At 56.5% G+C, this 18,465-nt stretch overlaps 6 protein-coding genes across 6 annotated transcripts; 3 read left to right on the top strand and 3 right to left on the bottom strand.

Moving 5' to 3' along the window:
- Positions 1-466: 466 nt before the first annotated feature.
- PG985_015157 (uncharacterized protein) lies at positions 467-827 on the top strand (the record flags this gene model as incomplete). Its single annotated transcript, XM_066834923.1, has 2 exons — positions 467-499; positions 555-827. The coding sequence occupies 2 exons, from the start codon at positions 467-469 to the stop codon at positions 825-827; spliced, it is 306 nt and encodes a 101-aa protein (XP_066677533.1).
- Positions 828-897: 70 nt separating this feature from the next.
- On the top strand, positions 898-3,601 carry PG985_015156 (major facilitator superfamily domain-containing protein; the record flags this gene model as incomplete). The annotated part of the gene is made up of 2 exons (XM_066834922.1): positions 898-2,653; positions 2,715-3,601. 2 exons carry the CDS (start codon positions 898-900, stop codon positions 3,599-3,601), a joined length of 2,643 nt encoding a protein of 880 aa, XP_066677532.1.
- Positions 3,602-4,051: 450 nt separating this feature from the next.
- PG985_015155 (thioesterase atnL) lies at positions 4,052-4,954 on the bottom strand (the record flags this gene model as incomplete). Its single annotated transcript, XM_066834921.1, has 1 exon — positions 4,052-4,954. The coding sequence occupies one exon, from the start codon at positions 4,952-4,954 to the stop codon at positions 4,052-4,054; it is 903 nt and encodes a 300-aa protein (XP_066677531.1).
- A 1,637-nt stretch (positions 4,955-6,591) lies between these two features.
- On the bottom strand, positions 6,592-12,047 carry PG985_015154 (uncharacterized protein; the record flags this gene model as incomplete). Its single annotated transcript, XM_066834920.1, has 6 exons — positions 6,592-7,814; positions 7,871-8,809; positions 8,905-11,325; positions 11,384-11,832; positions 11,898-11,924; positions 11,977-12,047. 6 exons carry the CDS (start codon positions 12,045-12,047, stop codon positions 6,592-6,594), a joined length of 5,130 nt encoding a protein of 1,709 aa, XP_066677530.1.
- A 755-nt stretch (positions 12,048-12,802) lies between these two features.
- On the top strand, positions 12,803-14,518 carry PG985_015153 (cytochrome P450; the record flags this gene model as incomplete). The annotated part of the gene is made up of 3 exons (XM_066834919.1): positions 12,803-12,895; positions 12,963-13,416; positions 13,470-14,518. 3 exons carry the CDS (start codon positions 12,803-12,805, stop codon positions 14,516-14,518), a joined length of 1,596 nt encoding a protein of 531 aa, XP_066677529.1.
- Positions 14,519-15,437: 919 nt separating this feature from the next.
- PG985_015152 (uncharacterized protein) lies at positions 15,438-17,069 on the bottom strand (the record flags this gene model as incomplete). Its single annotated transcript, XM_066834918.1, has 2 exons — positions 15,438-16,846; positions 16,913-17,069. The coding sequence occupies 2 exons, from the start codon at positions 17,067-17,069 to the stop codon at positions 15,438-15,440; spliced, it is 1,566 nt and encodes a 521-aa protein (XP_066677528.1).
- Positions 17,070-18,465: the final 1,396 nt, after the last annotated feature.

The following is an 18,465-nucleotide window of genomic DNA, read 5'->3' as shown; positions in this document are numbered from 1 at the left end:
CCAGGCATGCCCGAGCATCGGACCGTGGTTTGTCGCGATGTGTTGTGGTGGGCAAGAACGTGTCGGAAAGCGGATGGCAGCGACAAGCTTTCGACAAGATTACTCCCCGAAGACAGGGCAATTCCATGCACCTAATTAGCCGCCAGGTACCCTACAGCACGTGGGTTCGTAGCTGCCCCGTGCGTACAGTTCGTGCTAAGTGGACAAGTGCCCCGCTGACCCTCCCAGGGTAGCCTACCCCAGCTTCTTCGGTACCCTCATGTCATTTTTACATGTCGAGTTACTCACGAAACCAGATGAACAACCCCCACTGCAACGAATCGCGTTCAGCTAGCGCCCAGCCTGATGGGTAGGTATTCGGTAGCATTCTCGTTATCCAGAAAGGTCAATGTCACGATCCACGTGGAACTCGGCCAACGTTAAACTACGGGCCAGTCCCTCTTTTGTTGCATAGTAAGCACCCAAGATGGCCTGGCAGGAAACACTTCCGTTTCCCCTGGTACGGGTGGGATCCTTCTTCACGACTTGAAACTTATGTACTGCAAAGTGCCCAGGGCAATGGGATCATGGCCAGGATCATGCTGCAGGTCAAACAAGGCACTGGAAGCATGGCCAGAGTCATGAGGCGAGCCCGACGGGTCGCTTGGGAGATATCCGGAGTCGCCTCATCTCGCCTTATTGCCTTGACAAATCTCGGCTTGTTCCAGCTGCCATGGCACCTTGATGAGTCCCGTCAGGTCACCACTCACCGAGCCACACCCAAGCTCTCCATCGAGCACTCTGGACTTCCTTTCACGGGTGCCCTCCTTGATGTCCTGAACTTGTGACCCCGTCCGGCCTGCCCTTTGTTTCTTTTTCGTCGACAGCAGCACCGGTTCAGCGACCGCACAATTCAAGATGTGGCCTATGTCAAATGCCCTCTACCCGGGCCTTGGGAACACGGCGGATCGCCCTCTGACCGCCGACAGCTGGAAGAGCCACCGCGGGAACCCCTTTGCCAAAGCCGGTTCTACACATACCAGATCTCGGCGTTCTTCGCGGCGACTGTCGCTGCCTCGCCCTGCCGTCACTCCTGGCCCCCGTTCATCGGAAGATTCAGGCAACAACACCGACCACCTCCACGATCTACTCAGGAGGTCACAGGATGCTCTGGGCGCCCTCGCAGCCAAACAGGCCACCGAAGATATCAACGGAGAGGCGGGCCCCAGCCACCAGAATGGACGTCGTCTTCGCGACTCCGTCAACACCTTCGGCAGTACTGCCGACTCTGATCAGTGGCACGACCCCTTGTGGAAAACACTCTCACGCCAGTCATCCGCCTTGACGACCTCAACCAAGGATACCAACGGCCACCCGGTCGTGGACCAGCACGCCGAGAGCCAAGAGCCTTCGAATGCGGCATCAGATGCTCAGCCGCCTCAGGCGGAACCAGAGGGCTCAGAGCCATCTATTCGTGAAAGCCAACATGACACTGATGAAGAACGGGATCTGGTCACAGAGCTATCGCCAAGTAACGTCCCGACTGGGGTCATGCTGCCGGGTAGCTCAGCCGGAGACACATTTTCTGACCAGGCGTCTGTCACGCTTGTGAAGACAAACACTGTATTGTCTCAATCGATGCCTAGCTCTGCTGGGGGCCAAAGCAGTGACCTCGAGTCCGAATATGACCGGCGCACCAACTCGAGTAACAGCAAAGATGAAAAATCTCATCGAAAGTCCGTAACCATGGCCATCGCGGCCAGTGCGAATGGAGATGATACCAGCGATGATGATTCCCATGCAGGGGCTCATAGCCTGTACGACGAAAAGTTAGAAGAGGCTATGGCATCAAATCAAAAGACCAAGCGCCAAGAGAAGGTAGTCAAGTTTGACCAGCTTGACGAAAAGACCATCGAATCGTCGTCGCTTTCGGGAGATCCCGAAAAGTCTCAAGTCGACCATCCAACCACTGCAGCACCAGAAGCCGCAGGCATGTACGGTCTACCTCTGTTCGCCCTGACCGCGGCGCTGTCCATGGCCGTGTTCCTGGTGGCCATGGATGTCAATGTCATCGCTACGGCTGTGCCCCACATTACGGGCGAGTTCCGGTCACTTGAAGATGTTGGCTGGTACGGATCTGCCTTTTTGATGACGACTTGCGGGTTCCAGGTCCTGTTCGGCCGTATCTACACCATCTTTCAAGCCAAGTGGGCGTTCGTCTCAGCAATTCTGGTCTTTATGATCGGCAGTCTCGTGGCGGCTCTGTCCTCTAGCTCTACTATTTTCATTGTGGGTCGGGCTATCCAGGGCATGGGCACCTCGGGCATCCTGTCTGGTGGCCTCATCATCATCGCCCAGGTGGTGCCTCTGCGGATGCGATCATTCATTGGCGGTGCCATCGGCGCCATGGAAGGTGTCGCCATGATATCTGCTCCCGTCCTTGGTGGTGTCTTGACCGACAGACTCAACTGGCGATGGTGTTTCTACATCAATCTGCCCATTGGCGGCTTCGTCCTGATCGTCGTCTTTCTTTTCCTGCGGATTCCCGAAGCGAACCGACCGCAGGCTGCGCAGAAGGCAACGTTGCTTCAGACGTTGTATCGACTCGACGTCATGGGAGCTGCTTTGCTTATGCCACCGATCATATGCCTCTTGCTGGCACTGCAGGACGGAGGTAGGCCTTGTCCATTTCCCTGAACCATCCATATAGAACACTAGCTAACAAAATTGCGTAGGCACTGGAAGATGGAACAATCCCCGAGTGATTGGGCTCCTCATCACATCAATTGTTCTCTTTGGCGTTTTTGCTTATTCCCAGCACCGTCACGCAGATGTCGCCATGGTTCCATTCCGGCTTATCAAGCAGCGGTCTGTCCTGGCTGGATTCTGGTACATCCTCTGCACATCCAGTGCCCTGGTTATCATGACCTACTTCCTGCCACTGTGGTTCCAAGTCGTCAAAGGTGCATCTCCCACCCAGTCGGGTGTGGGCCTCCTACCCATGTTGCTTGGCGTTATTTTCTGCGTCGTCATCAGTGGCTTCGCGGTGTCCTGGTTGGGCTACTACACGCCGTTCATGATCTTAGGCACCGTCCTGATGTCGATCGGGGCCGGCCTCCTGACAACCATCACGCCGGATACCCCCAAGGTGCTCCTCATCCTGTTCCCCGTGCTCTTCGGAGCCGGCATCGGCGTGGGCTTCCAGCAGCCCATCATCGGCTGCCAGGCGGCTCTCCCCAAGGAGGACATTCCCATGGGCACCTCGATCATCGTGTTCGGGCAGACCATCGGGGCCGCCATCGTCCTGTCGGCGGGCGACTCGGTGTTCCAGACCCGGCTGACGGCCAACATCAAGGAGTACCTGGACATCAGCCTGGAGAACTCGGCGCAGATCCTCCAGAGCGGGCCCAACTCGATGATCAATCTGTTGGCGCCGGAGCAGCTGCCCATCCTCGTGGCGGCGGTCAACAAGACCATGAACCAGGTCTTTTACGTGGCGCTGGCCATGGCGGCGCTGTCGGTGTTTGGCGCGCTGGGCATGGAGTGGCGGTCCGTCAAGAACCCCAACAGGGAGAAGAACAAGGACACGATGCGGAGCAAGATCTCGTCTTGGCTCTTGTAATTGGTAATTCAGGGGCGACATTCCTTACAAGTAATCTCAATGCTTTATTTTCACACTCGTTACAGTCTGGTGGAGAAAAGGAAGTATGTACATACCAATCCAGGAGTTAGGGAATCTGTTTTCAATATTATGCGTCATGGCAACGTTTGGTCATGAGAGATGGCATTGCCTCAAAATTGCACCTGTATATTAGTCCATAGCCACGAACATATTACTTATTATAGATTGTGCTGCACATCTGAACTCTTCATATCACAGATCGCACCTGATAGTTCAGTCTTAAGTTGAAACAGCTGCTATTGACCTACTGGAATTCGCACATGGCCTTGATTTCCCGGGAAAAGACACAGAACTGATACGACTCATTGTGCGGGCTGATGCATCTATTTTCTATTAAAACAATTCATTGAACGATAGAGAAATCCACACCGACATCTACGTGCAACCCGATCACAACATACAGTCTCGGACGAACTGCATACCGTCCTGTACCACCTTTTCCACCTCCTCGGCGCTCAAGACTTCTCCACCCTTCTTCCCATCCTTAGCCCCCGACTTCTCGTCCCCTGAAAGCAGCAAGTCCGCCGCCCCAAACACCTCAGCCGGCGCCACCGTCGCCCGCCCCGCCTTGAAGACGTACTTGGAAACCATAACCGCAAACACCTTCCTCCGCAACGTATCATCCTTCAACACCGCAGCCGGCCCGCCCTTCAAGCCACAGACGGCGGCCGCGTCGCCCCGGCGCGGGGCCACGAAGTAGGTCACCGTGTAAAAAGCCTTGTCGGTCCAGGTCAGGATTTGGGATGCCACGGCGTAGCGCTGCAGCGGCTTGATCTCGCGCAAAAACTTGCACTGCGCGCCCGCGAGGACGAATAGGGCACCCTTCGCGGCAAGGGCGCCGCTGAGCAGCGACGTCAGCAGGTCGGCGCGCGAGACGTCGGCGTCGGCGAAGAAGGTGCTGTTGGACTTGTGCATGTTGATGTCGAGGTCCAGGAGGATGGCGCTGGAGAACGAGATATTGTGGCGGAAGAGGGACGGGTGCGCCACCGACATCACCGCCGCGGACGATGAACCATCGCTTCCCTTCTTCCGCTTGTTCTTGCCGCCGCCACGTCCAAACAGGCGCGGCGCGAGCAGGCGGCGCACCGAGGGGAGGAGACGCAGCGTGTGCACGAGAGGCATCGCCTTCAGGTTCGCGAGGGCGAGCCCGAGCGCGGCGGCCAGGCCGGCGAGCTCCCAGTAGGACGAGAGCCGGAGGCGCTGGACGAGGGCCTGCACGCACTCCGGCATCTCCTGCAGGAGGGGGAGGCCTCTTTCGTCCAAGATCTTCTGGAGGGCCGTGATTCTGTCCATAATTACGACGAGTCAGGCGGCCAAGCTGGTGTGTTTCTTGATTGGTTTCTTTTCGGGTATGGTACAAGAAACAAGTAAAATTGCCCAACAAAGTCCTCCTCTTCTTAACTTGGAATTGGGAAAAGAGAAAGGGAATCTGGTGCCATTACCAAACGCCGACGATGTATGGATGGCGTCGCTAACCCCGATCCCCGCAGTAAGATTCGCTGACAAGGGGCGGTGCAGGTGCTTGGCCACCTAGACAACATTGAAAGGAACAGTACCTGGTCCATCTCACCTCATCTCATCTCAATTGCGAAACGTGCTACTCACTGACACCTTCCGAGTCTGCATTTTGGCAGGTCTCATCGCTCAACCCGGTTCCACGGCATGGGTAATCTGACAGAATCCCAACAGGAACTGGTAATACCTACGACAAGGTCTGGGATCTGGGCCAGATGTTGCAGCAGGGCATGAGCGGAGACAGCTGAGCTCAAAGCAAGATGGGGCGTTCCGTCCCGTTAACCTTGTCCTAGTAACGCGGAATTCTCCTTGCTTACTCGTGCCCACTGTACTTGCGAGAAAAGTACACATGCTTATTCTACTGGGATCGAACAGGGCATGTTGATCCGGCCTGGACAAGACTGTATGGGTATGTATCTCGGTAAGCAGCGCGAGTCATGATGAACAGGTACCTTACTGGGTTGCTGGACCCTGGAGCGGTGTACATTTCTGCATGTAAGCAATGGTGTCTGACAATTGATGCCAAAATTAGGTAATTGGTTTAGTTGCTGGAATAGGAAAAAATGATAATCTAGGAGAAAAAGAAAAGCAAAACCCTGCAGCCAATCTGCACGATGCTATCGAGCACGTCATTGCTAGGCGGCGATTCAGTGGCTGCATACCGGATGCTGTTAGTAAAATGAATGCATCTGTGTGTTTGCAAGGACTTGAAACCTGCGCGAAGTCACACGAGCGAAGATCTGATAGCCCAATAGGGATGGGATGAGAGGACTTTGGGGTCTGCGTTAGTGACCTGTCACACACGTGGCCGGCTGTCGCTGTCGAGTCTGCCTTGTCCCAGCAGCTCGGTAACCTTAGAGCTGATGCCGACCTGCTGAGCTGCAGGTCTCGGCGTAATGGGACATTCGATACCGCGGTGTCTGGCTGGGTCTAGTGCACTACAGCGTGCGTCAGCCACAACTTAGGGGCAGCTAACACAATGCTGAACAGCAACACCAATGCTTTGGTGATATGTTCACCTGTTATAGTAAACTATGTATTGCGCGAGGTAATTTTAGTATTGAGTCAGTCATCTTTTTCAATACTAATTGGAAAATCCGTATTGTTACTTGTACACAAGTGCTCAAAGAGAGACTGGCGCTCCGTGAAACTCCTTCTCGAACTACGCTGGCCAGTAGAGCTACCCCCTCCATGTTAAACAGCGAGAGGAATACTTCTTCAGCGGACGTTCAATAATACCTCTTCCAACAAGAATATCAGGAAGTCGTAGGTTCAAACTGAGAAGTAAAAAAACCGAATGTAATAGCGAAGCAGTATTTATTCAAATTGCACGTATGGATTTTGAACCCAATGATGTATAACCAAAACATAAGCAACACCCCTACTCTTACAATGAAACCCAACCCCTATCCCCCTCATCGCCGCCGCAACAGCGTCTCCTCCAAATCCTCATCCCGATAATGACTCTTCTCCTTAACCTGCACCAACCCTACTCCCCCATAAACCGCCTCCTGCAGTCTCCGGCTCGCCCCCGCCATCCTCTCCGCGACGCGCCGACAGTACGCCTCGTACTGCCCCTTCTGCTCCGCGGCGCCGAACGCGGCGGCGAGCACGTACTTTGGGTGCACTCCAATGACCTGCGCCCCCTTCTGCCCGAACCCAAACGAAGTGACTGAGAAGGCCCGGATATCCCCCACCGGCTTCCGGTACGTCTCGCTCGGGAAAAACAGCAGATCCCGATCCCGCAGCGCCGCGTCGATGTTGTCCGCGTTGCGGTTCCCCGGCACCAGCCCCGACGCCAGCATCTGCAAGCTGCCATTGACCGCGAACGCGCCCGCCGCGCCCTTGCCGTGGCCCAGCAAGCTCTTCTGCAGCACGCACGGCAGCACGTTCCCCTTCGACCTTCCTAAATGCGCGAGCTGGCTCTGCAGCACGGCCGTCTCGTTGACATCGTTCTTCTGCGTGCTCGTCCCGTGCAAGCTGGCCGCGTCGAGGTCGTCGACGGTGAGGCCCCACGTCGCCAGCGCGCCGCGCAGGGGCGAGACGGTCGGCTCGTGCCGCCAGAAGTCGTGGCCGTACTGGTTGCGCGTCTCGCGCGCGGCGCGCTCGGCGTCGGCCTGGATCTCGCGCCGGTACTCGTCGGCATACTGCGCGGCGTGGGCGCCGCCCAGGCCCTGGTAGAACTTGATGTTCTTGACGACGCCCTTGTCGGCGCTGTAGGTGCCGTTCTCGAGCGCGGCGAGGCGGCCCTGCAGCCAGCCTAGCTCCAGCTTGCGCTTCTCTTCAATCTGGCGCATGCGGTGGAGCAGGCGCTGGCGGCGGTGGTTGATGTCCAGCATACGGGATGGGATGTTGGAGGACTGTTCTCGCTCGGCAGCGATGGTCAACACACCCTTGCCTGGCGCAGGAACTGATCGTCCAATCTTGTCGGACGCCGTGTGAGTCAGAGCAATGATGCCACGGATAGGCAGACCCATATCCAGTGCCAATTGAGCCGTTGTCAAGAGTTGGATACCGGCACCCTCGCCTTCCACGAACCCAGCTCTCGTGGTCGTAGTCGGGCGAGATGCCTCCTTGGGGGTACGACCGATTGCCGCATCTTTGTCCAAGTCAATCGTCGCTTGCATGTTTGCAAATTCTGTTGGATGTTAGTATCTGTGCCGCGAAACTGATGAAGGAGGAAGTATGACTTACCAGCTGCAATGTCCCGTTCGAGAGCATCAGTGCCACCCACCAGCACAGCTTTGGCCTTGCCAGTCACGATAAGATCATACCCGGTGTCTATGCTTTCCAGCGACGTAGCACACGCGCCAACAGGTGTGCGAATGGGACCCGACGAGCCAAGCAGAAGCATGTTAATCCAGGCAGCAGTTGTGTTCACGAAGGTCTCGGCCAAGATGTCCTTCTGCACTTGGCGGTCCAAGTACCTCCGCTTGAACATCTCGTGCAGGGACTTGAGGCCACCAAGGGAAGCACCAACAGCATTGCCGAGCTCCGACTCGTGCAGGTGATCGTAAAGCTCAAATGGGTCGGCGATGCCTGCACTCAGAAACGCTTCGACCGTCGCCACCAAAGCGTATAGTGTGATGGGGTCCACCTGGGTGATGATGTCCTCCGGGATACCGTAAGCGCGGGGGTTCCAACCGGCCGGGACCTGAGCTCCGACGGCGTTCCGGAAGTGAAAGGCCTTGGGGATCAATAGAGTAGTACCGGCCTTCAATGTTGCTGAGAACTGTCCGTCTTCCTTTTCGGTGATGACCACCTTATCGCCGTGCTCACGCTTCAAGTCCTGAGCCGTCTCGAGCGACACGTCAAATGGCGCGAGGTCTTCGGTGACGGCGATCTCGTGCAGCGTCTGCTCCTGGTCGGGAGCAGTGAGATCGTGCTCCTGCTTTTCAATGATCCGGATACCGGTGTGCTCGATGATGTAGCTCTGGTATTTGGTCTTCACCTCTAAGTCCGCGATGGGGCTCGAGGACTCGACGTCGATCCAGCCACAATAGTCTTTGCCCTTGAGGGGACCGTTGTGGTACTTGATGAGCCCCATGATCCAAGCAAGCTCGACACAGCCATCGACGGAGAACGTGTCGCTACACTCAGCTTCCCATCGGGTACGAGCACTTCCACAAGGACCTTTTCATAAGTTAGCATATCATTCAGACAATCACCACATTGCATGTCAAGAATATTGCAATGGGTGGAAGCCACCCAAGACGCCAGGTACTTACTGATCTCACCAAACCCGACCGCGACGACGATGCGGTCCAAGTTCACCATACCCTGCAGCTTGGCCCCCAACGACTCGATCTCACTCCACTCCGGCAACGCCGCCTCCTGCACCTGAATCTTCGCCTTCTTAGCAAACTTGCGCGCCACGGGCACGGGCACCCCACACGACTTCTTCTCCTGCGCGTCCTCACGGGCAATCGCCTTCTTGGTATCGCTCTTGGAGTTGATGCGCTCCTGGATCTGGTCCAGCACCGGCTTGAGGCTCATGGTCGCCGACAGCCCTCCTGTGAGGTCGGCCATGAGGGGCTCGAGCTCGCAAAACGCCGCGACGCTGTCGTCCATAAGCCCGGTGATGTGCCAGGCCATCTCGGAGGCCGAGAAGGTGCGAACCCCCAGGTCGGCCTCTATGCCCGTGGCCAGGACGTCGTTGTTGCTCATCAGGCCGGTGCCACGGGTCCAGCCGATGACGGTGCCGCAGAGGGTGATGTAGTCGTTCCAGTCCTCGGACCACCACTTATTCAGCAGGGCCTCGAGCCCGATCTTGGACTCGGCGTAGAGGCCGTCCTGGCCGAAGATGCCGTGGTTCGGGGAGAGGGGGAGGACCACGTGGGTGGGGTGGGTGTGGATGCGCCTCGTCTCCTTGCTGGACTTGATGCAGCCGAGGAGGCGGACCAGGTTGGTCAGCATGACTCTGTGGGCCAGCTCGGACTTGTCGTCGATTCCGTCTACGGCGCGACCGGCTTCTCCGAGCGCTGCGAAAGGAACGACGTGGTCCAAGTCCCAACCCAGTCCACCCTTTGACTCGTCGTCGTAGATGTACTTGATCAGGTTCTGCGTGTCTTGGTGACTCCCGCCATTGAAGGGTGCGACGACGAGCTGGGACTCTCGGGCGCCGTGTCGCCGGTAAAGGCTCTGGTAGTAGTCGCACGTCTCCTTGGAGTAGGAGCTGGTCGTCACAATCACCTTGGCCCCGGCAGCGAGACACATGGAGAGGATCTCTGCGCCGATGGAGTCGCGGCCGGCGCCCGTGATCAAGATGGCTTTCTCGTGGAATGATATGCCATCGCGGGCTGCGCGCTGGAACCACTTGAGGTAGATGGTGGTGATATCATCGTTGCGGCGCCATCCACCGCGTCCCTTGCTCTGCAGCTCCGGGACCCATTTCAGACCAGCTCCCACATGGACGGTTCCGCCTTCAGACTCGACGCCATCAAAGGCGATGGAGTCCGAGTAGACAGAGGTGATCAGCGTTTCCGCGCCATATGCAGGCCGCTCGTGACGGCAGCTGAAAACCGCCTCCGACTCCGACGGGCCAGTATCCGTCGACTGGGACGACAGTGGAGATGCATCATCGTCCAGATCATCGGGTGAGCGAACAGACACACAGTCTGAGGTGCCTCGAGAAACGCGCGGGTATTGGTCCACGCTGATGTTTCCCTTGTCGTCGACCCGTAGGACAGGCACCATGGAGCAGATGGAGTACTTGAAGACCGGCTCGTCCCTCGAGATAGACGCGTTGCACGTCTTCTGCAGGTCCTCGAGCCACTCGAGCGTCGCTTCTCCCCGAGGCGACTCCGCCAGACATCTGACCTGGCGAATCATGTTCCCGATTGCGTCGAGTAACTGGGTAGTGACCCGGATGGGGAATAGTGCCAATCTCTCCCGAAGAACAGACTCAAAGTCCTCTGTGGCGCCATCGACCGAGGACGAGACCAGTGTGATGAGGTCTTGAATAGCCCAGTTCCAGTACGAATTGAACAGACGCACCTTCTTTGCGTCAAACTTGGGAGCGATACCACGCTCGTAGGCCTCACCATGCTCGGCCGCCCACGCATCCATCTTCTCCTGCATCTTGTCGATGACGGACTTGGCCTTCTTGGCTTCAATATCGGCATCATTCAGGTCATGGCCAAGACGCTTGGCGTAAATGTTGAGCAAAGCGCGATCTTGGTTCCGATGTTCATTTTGAAGAGCATCAAGCGCCTCCGACGAAATGTTTGTGGTAGCGGCTGCGGAGGATTGACTGCCCCTGGACAGCGCTTGGGGGTCAATCCCGATACTGCTTAACACATCCTGGGCGAGCCCATCCAGGAAGGCATGCACCGCTTTCTCGTCCGCCAGTCTCGACGCGGGCTGGCGGGATATCGCGAGGAGCATTGTGCGGTCCTGAAGATCTTGTTTGAAGGACCACCGGCCATCAAGATACTGGCGCAGCGTGCTCATGTTAGAGCCTGCAGGGAGCTTGGCCGATGTCATCTTGGCGATCAACGAGCTGGAACAACCGCCGAGTTTTGCGCCCAGTCCCGAGTCAGATAACAAGCTTCCCAGATCGGCAAGGGCGACGTCCTCTGGTTGATCTGGTAAGGAGCCGAACTCCTTGGTAAGATCGCCAATAATCTCATTCTGCACGGTCGACCGGCCTACACATCTCGTTAGCTTCGGTTCCGTTCACAACGACAAACATGGATCAGAACGTACCACCGCATAGTGCCTTGATTGTCTGAGATGCATCAATCTCAGACGGCGTCTTCTTCAATGCCACGGCCACGAGAACGGTAATCGTGTCAGTCGGCGTCAGAGGCTTAGCTGGTAAGTCAACAGCAACTGCGCCCGCAGTTGGCGCCGGTGGGGATGGGGGTGCCGCTGCCAAAGCTTGCTGCGCTGGGGCCGGGATGGGGGCAGACGGCGTTGCAGGCGCCGGGGAGGCAGCATTGGTGCTCGTTTCTTCCGCCGCGTTCCTGTAGTATATCGCATCGGCGTTCTTCTTGTGGCTAAGGAGTTCCCGTCGCAGGCCGAGAGCAACATCCTGGATGTCGTAATCGGCCTTCATCGTCTTCTTGGCCATGTTGACCAGTGTCTCCGCTGGCCCGACTTCGATGAGCCGTTCTGTGGCCAAGTCGCTGAGGATCGCATCTTGGGTATCCACCCTTCAACACTGTTAGCTCCGACGCCTTGGACTTTTTGGTATGATCGTGTAGGCATTGCAACTTACCATTTTACGGGCGAACAAAACTGATGCCTGGCAAACTATGTTAGTTGGACGTCATGTCGAGGAATGAGTTGAGACATACGCAAGAAGTTCGATAACGAGGAGCTGCGCAAGCTCCTGTTCAGTGGCTGTGTATTCCCTTTCGCAGGACATCTTTCTTCTGACTGCTTGGCTATAAGCCCAGGGTGGTGTGAAAAAGGAGAGACGACCCAGATGCACAATGCTCTGATTATTTGTGCGAGTCTGAATGGTACTATGAGTTCACTTGGAATGAATTGTACATATCCTATCTTGTAGATTGAGACGTCCTTAGACGATACGAACACCAGGCATCAAGACGCTACTGTTGATATCAATTCAAAGCCTGGGAATAACGTCCAGTATAGCGGCTCGCACTCACATCAAAGCCCTGTATCCCTAGTCCCATACCACCCAGCCAGTCACGGTCCATTTGAATCCGAAACAGGAAACAGGGTACAGAATGATTGGTCCCCCAGAGCTGACTCGCACGTGGTGTGCTGTACTTCACCAATTGATTAGGCCCTCTAGGCTGGTTAGGGGGGTGCTTAGTGCGCTCGCTCAGTGGGGCGAGTGTCCCTGAGGAAACCAAATTGACTGCTTACTATTCTGTCGCAACCTTTCGAAGCTATCTGACCCCAGTAAGGGTAAGTCAGCAACACATAGCAGAAAGCCGATATGGCACCAATAGAAGTATACGGAAATCACGATGGTGGTCGTATGGTTGGTTCAGGTAGTCGCGTAATTGCTGTAAGTTGCTGAACCATTTTGTCGGTTCCGTATGAACGGTTTCCACCCGAGATCTGTAGTATTAAGCTGTGAGAAAAAGGGCTGAGTTTAGCCGAGTCTCCCCTCTGGAGTGTTTTGACAGTATCACACCTGCATCATCAATGGAGTATCTTGATAGATTCACCACAGGCTTGGCTCAGTTGAGCCAGGTCCAACTGGCCATACTGGCCTTTGCTGGTGCACTCGGCCTGATAGTGAGTGTTGAAAGTCAGCAAGTGAAGAAACCGTACTGACAGATGCACGACGAAGGCGTTCGCAAAGGTCACCTACCTGGCCTTCTTCCACCCGCTCGCGAAATACCCCGGACCCTTCCTGGCCAAGTTCACAGACGCCTACGGCGCCTACCATGGCTGGAAAGGCGACATCCACATCGACATGTGGCGCGCCCACCAGAAGTACGGCGACTACGTCCGCTACGGCCCCAACAAGCTCATGGTCAACACGGCCGAGGGCCTCCGGGACATCTACAACGTCAGCTCCGGATCCAAGTTCATGAAGGCCTCAGCCTACGCCCCCATGGTGCACCGGGCACCCAACACGCTCACGATCCGCGGAGGCAAGGACCATGCCCGCCGCCGAAGGATCATGGCTCAAGGTGTGTCGGAAAAGGCGCAACGGGGCTACGAGCACCGAATCATGTCCCACATCGACAAGCTCTGCAAAGTCGCATACTCGAGCGGAAAAGAGTCCGAGCCTATGGATATGTCTAAATGGTGTAAGTGGTTCCTGTGTACTGAGCGAGGAAGACCCCTGACATGTAACGTCCAGGCAACTACCTTTCATTTGACATCATGGCCGACGTCGTGTTCGGCGCAAAATACAACCTGCTAGAAGACGACCGCTTCCGCTACGTCACCGAAGTCATCGACAAGTCCAACGTGCGCATGTCGGCCCTGATCCAATACCCCGACTTCGCCGCCCTCAAGATCGACAAGTACATCTTCCGCTCCGCCATCGCCGCCCGCAACCGCTTCGTCAAGTTCATCATGCGCGTCGTGCGCGACCGCGTCGAGAAGGGCAAGTCCGTCTCCATCGACCTCGACTCCCCCACGAGCCCCGACGCCGACGTCTTCGCCAACCTGGCCGCGGCCAAGGACCCCGAGACGGGCGACAGCTTCCGCCCCGACGAGATCGCCGCCGAGAGCGCGACGCTCATCGTGGCCGGCTCCGACACCTCGAGCACGGCCATGTGCGCGGTGCTCTTCTACCTGGCCGACAACCCGGACGCCTACCAGCGCGCCGCGCACGAGGTGCGCGCCAAGTTCGCCAGCCGCCACGACATCGCCATCGGGGCCCAGCTGGCCTCCTGCACCTACCTCCGCGCCTGCATCGACGAGTCCCTGCGCATCTCGCCGCCCGTCGGCTCCGCGCTCTGGCGCGAGGTGCACGCCGACGGCGGCGCGCGCGTCGACTCTGTCCATGTTCCCAAGGGATGCGACGTGGGCGTGCCCATCTACTCGATCCACCACGACCCCAAGTACTTCACGGCGCCCTTCGAGTACCGGCCGGAGCGCTGGCTCGTCGACGACGGGACCGGCAGCATCGAGCGCGGCCGCTCCGTCTTCAACCCCTTCTCCGTCGGCATGCGGGGCTGCCTGGGCAAGGGGCTGGCCAACACGGAACTGATGCTCGCGACGGCGACGCTGCTATACCGCGGCGACTTCAAGCTGGCGTCCGGGAACCTGGGCAACGTCGGGCGCGGCAGCCAGGGCGGGGTGTTTGGGCGGCACCGGTCGCATGAGTACCAATTGTACGATCATGTCACCTGCCAGAAACATGGGCCATTCTTGCAGTTCTCGCCGCGGGGTACATCGTGAGGCTGGTGGTTGTGGATTCTAGAAGCATTTCACTGAGTAAGGGGGCAACACATACAGCCGACATGTTCCACATCGGATGACAAGGCGCGCCTAGACAGGCAGTAATCCGGCAGCGGATCGAGGCGACGAGGTTACCGAATCAAGCGAGTTTCAACAAGATGCAATCGTTCCATCCTTCTTTGCGACTTCTGTCCTGGAAACTATCAACCTTAACTAGTGGAGATTTTCTAAGCGAAGGCGCCTACCTAGCAAGCCAGCCAGCCCGCATGGATGGCCTGGGGAAGCTGCTGCCTTGGTTGGGCTCAACCCGTTACCCACCATCTCTTTTCCTCATGTGAGCCATGTTACCATATCCGATTGCCACACAACGTCACAATCTGGGGTCCGATGGTAGGTAGCGAGTCGCCTGGAACGTGATTACAAGTAACATACTCCAATTGGCCAACTAAGTTAGGTATCATATATCAATTGCATGTGTAGTACTAATGTGATCCCGTGCCTTAACACCGCCGCTAATTACAATACGAAATGAATAGAATCAGAACCAAATAGGAGGTATGATAAAAGTACAGCGAGTAATAAAGGGTTCGCGGCAGTCCCCGTGTTCCTGGCCAGGGGATCCCAGGGGCAGCACCGACCGCTAAAACTCATAGGCGCTTTCAGCGGTGAACTCTGCGGGCCAGGCGCCGAAAGGAATGGATTTACGCGCGAGTCCATCAGGGTGCTTAGGTGCAAACCATCTGGGCCAAGTCGGCCAATACCCGGTCTATGCTCCTCTCAAGGAAAGCATTCCAATAGCAAGCTTAAACTCGAAAGCGGCATCCTTCTAATCAGGACAGTGGGCCTCGTAAGGAATTGAATGGTTGGTGACCCCGACGTGTCAAGAAGACCCCAAAGGGGGTGGTGAGTAATGAATGCCTTATCGCAGGGTCCCACCACCGACACCATGCTCGAGCAATACAGCGACGAGGTCCGTCCGCCCTTCCATTACAGCGCACTCGAGCGCCGTGTACCCCCTGTCGTCGCGAGCATTGAGGGCCTCCGGGTCGAGTCGCTGCAGCAGTAGCCGAAGTGTGTCGACATGCCCGCCGGCGACTGCGAGGTGCAGCAAACTGGTTGGCTGTGGCGACGCTGCGGGTGCGTTCATGATGGCAGGTGTCGCTTGGTGGTTTGCCGCATGTGTGTTGTCATTCTTGTTGTTGTTATTGCTAGGTGTGCTGCTGCTGCTGCTCTTGTTCTTGCCGCCTTCGCTCTTCTTTTGCTTTTGTTTCTTCTCTAAAACTGGCGATTTCTCAGGTGACGACTGTCTCCGTGTTGTCGATGCGGAGGCGGAGGAGCTTGATCTGATGGTCCGTGGATTCGTCGCTTCCACGATCGGTGTCATCTTGGGCGACACTAATTGCTGTCCATAGGCCGATGGTGTCGTATGTTGTTGTTGCTGCTGCTGTTGACGCTGGGATAACTGCGATGGGGGCCGCGAAGGTAGTATTGAAGGGGGTGGTGACGAGAGTTTGGCCCGCTGCCAAACCTGATCGCTCAGGTCGGAGATTGGCGACGGGAGGTATCCCGGGACCGTTTCTTTGATTATCCCGGCTTCCGGTGAAAGCCTGAGCTCCGTGTTCAATAGTCTTCCGACGGTCGATTTACTTTGTTTTCGCTGGTGAGGCGAGTTCTGCGGCCCCGCTCCCAAGTCCAGCTGCTCAAGTCTTGTCGGGGGCGAGGGCAGTGTCATGCGCCTGCTCTGCTCGGGCGCCATGGGATTGTTCATGCCCGAGTCAAACGCCACATTCCGCTGGTTGTGGCTTGGCCAAGGCATCTGGTAGGCCGCTTTGGGGTAGAACATGGACTCGTTCATCGCTCGCTGGGTCTGCAATGACTGTTGCTGCTGTTGTGCCAAGGAAGCGTGGCCCGGAATCAAGTCTGGCGTCTTGGAAAGCATCGGTCGCGGCTGGACGATTTGCTGCGGATAGTCGGAATTCATCTGGTAGTCCGAGTAGCATGCTGCGTCGCTTTGGTGCACAAGACTGTCGCCGCTCGGTGATATGTTCATGCATCCGGCTCTTTCGGAGTCCGCACTCTCCGGCCACTCCTGGAAGTACCTCCCCAGCCACTCAGACGTAGCGATCGTCGATTGATTCAAGTCGTCCATTGGCGCCTCTGTGTCTCCCTTCGCGCTCGGCGTGCTGGAGCCAGAGTCTGAGCCGGAGTAATCTTCGTCTTCTTGTGTCAGGGCCGGGGCCTCCTCTCCTTCCTGTTTTGCTTCTTGCAGTTTCTTGAGCTGGTTCTTCAATCTTTCCACCTCCCGCGTCCTGTCTCTCATATTCCGTCCTTCGCAGGAAGTCGGGTCAGGAAAAGGAATGATTGGCTACTTGTTCAGGACAATGGGAAACATACTGTAGGCTCTCTGGGCCAATCGGTTCTGGATTTTCCTTCGTTCCGAGGCGTCAGGGAGGTTCCTCCAGTCCTCGTCGGGTTTCATGAGATCAACATAAGATATGGTTTGGGTTCTGCTGGCCCGTGCCGGAGCCGATGCCTTGGTATCCCCCTTCATGTTGACGACAAGATGAGGGCGGGCTCTCGAGGTTTGGGATCGCCAAGGTTAGATAGTTCGCAATAGTTAAACTCAGATAAGTGAAGCGGTCGCGGCCATCTTGAGTTGCTTCACGGCGATGGCGTGACCCTGCAGTAGTATATGAGTTAGGTAACGGCACGGCCAGTGTTACTCGGGAGGTCGCCACGTGCCGGGATCAGGGTACACTGTCGTTCATTGTGACCATCCCCAAGTCGAAGTGCCCATTTACCACCATGTTGCCGCGTTACCGTGAAAGCCTTCTGATGAAGGAGCTAGCACGAGTCGTGCCTGCATCGTCTCGCTGTGAAGTGCAGCAACTCTGGCGTTTCCTTGATATGTCCCTTGAAGAGCAACGTGCCGGCATGGGCGACTGTGCACCGTCGTATGATACATACTTTGCCCAACCTGGTAGAGCTCGCTTTTGGGTGTTCCAGAAGCGCATCCACTCGCCATGCTCAACGTGATACGTGTGGAGATGGACGAGCAAGGGTAGAGTTGACCTGGTCCGCAAATGAGTATAGCCAGCACTATGTGATGGTCTGAAATGACCAACCGGGTGCTCGGGACGAGGCCGTGTGGTACGATGGGAAGAACCTAACTCCCTTTTTGCCGGAAGCTTGGTATGATGATCAGTACCATATCTTGGTCTTTCTCGGGTAAGATTTGCTCTGCAGAGCCCTGCACACCATGCAAAACACAAGAAGTACGACAGGGAATGACGTGAATCTCAATGCAGCAGTTATCCCAATGTCCATTCCAATGTCATTGCCCGGTTTTGTTTTGATTGTCGGTCAGAAACCGGGTATCGCCAAAGGGGTGGTCTTGTCGTCCCAAGTTCAAGTCAGGTCGGGATGGCCTGGTTTCATCAGCCCTGTGTCCCAAGGGCCACTGCATGAGGTAGTAGGTTAGCGGCCCATTCTGTTGGGTGTTCAATACCGCCGAGAAGAACAAAGCAGACAGAGACGCTAGTTCCGACAGTTGGGACGACAGCGCTGCCAATCTAGCCATCCGAGATGCACGTTGTAGCGTCGCAGGGGCTGCTATCTTGTTTTCCTTTCCCGGCTTGCCTGGATACCACGTGTGCATCACGCGGGCACAAGTTGTGCAAGGACAGCGTCCGAGCCAGCCCCGCGGCTGGTCCTTGCTGCTGGGACTCATGTTGCAGTCAGATTGGATTTAGATCCAGAGAGTCTGAGCCATGTCAAGAGAAAGCTTGGCACACTAACCGTCTACTCAACCTGTCTGGTTGGTACCTACTCGCGGGTTATGCACATCCGCCAAGTTTTGGAAGCGAGTCAAAGCTTCGTCCGGGGTAGCGACATGTCAGTGCAGCGTCCAATGAATGGGGTAGATTTGGACATACCTACGTGCAGTG

Source organism: Apiospora marii (genome assembly GCF_038362585.1).
Source record: "Apiospora marii strain CBS 49790 chromosome Unknown utg000012l_segment0_segment0, whole genome shotgun sequence".
In the NCBI taxonomy this organism is placed as follows: domain Eukaryota; kingdom Fungi; phylum Ascomycota; class Sordariomycetes; order Amphisphaeriales; family Apiosporaceae; genus Apiospora; species Apiospora marii.
This window is presented reverse-complemented; position numbering and strand designations above follow the sequence as displayed.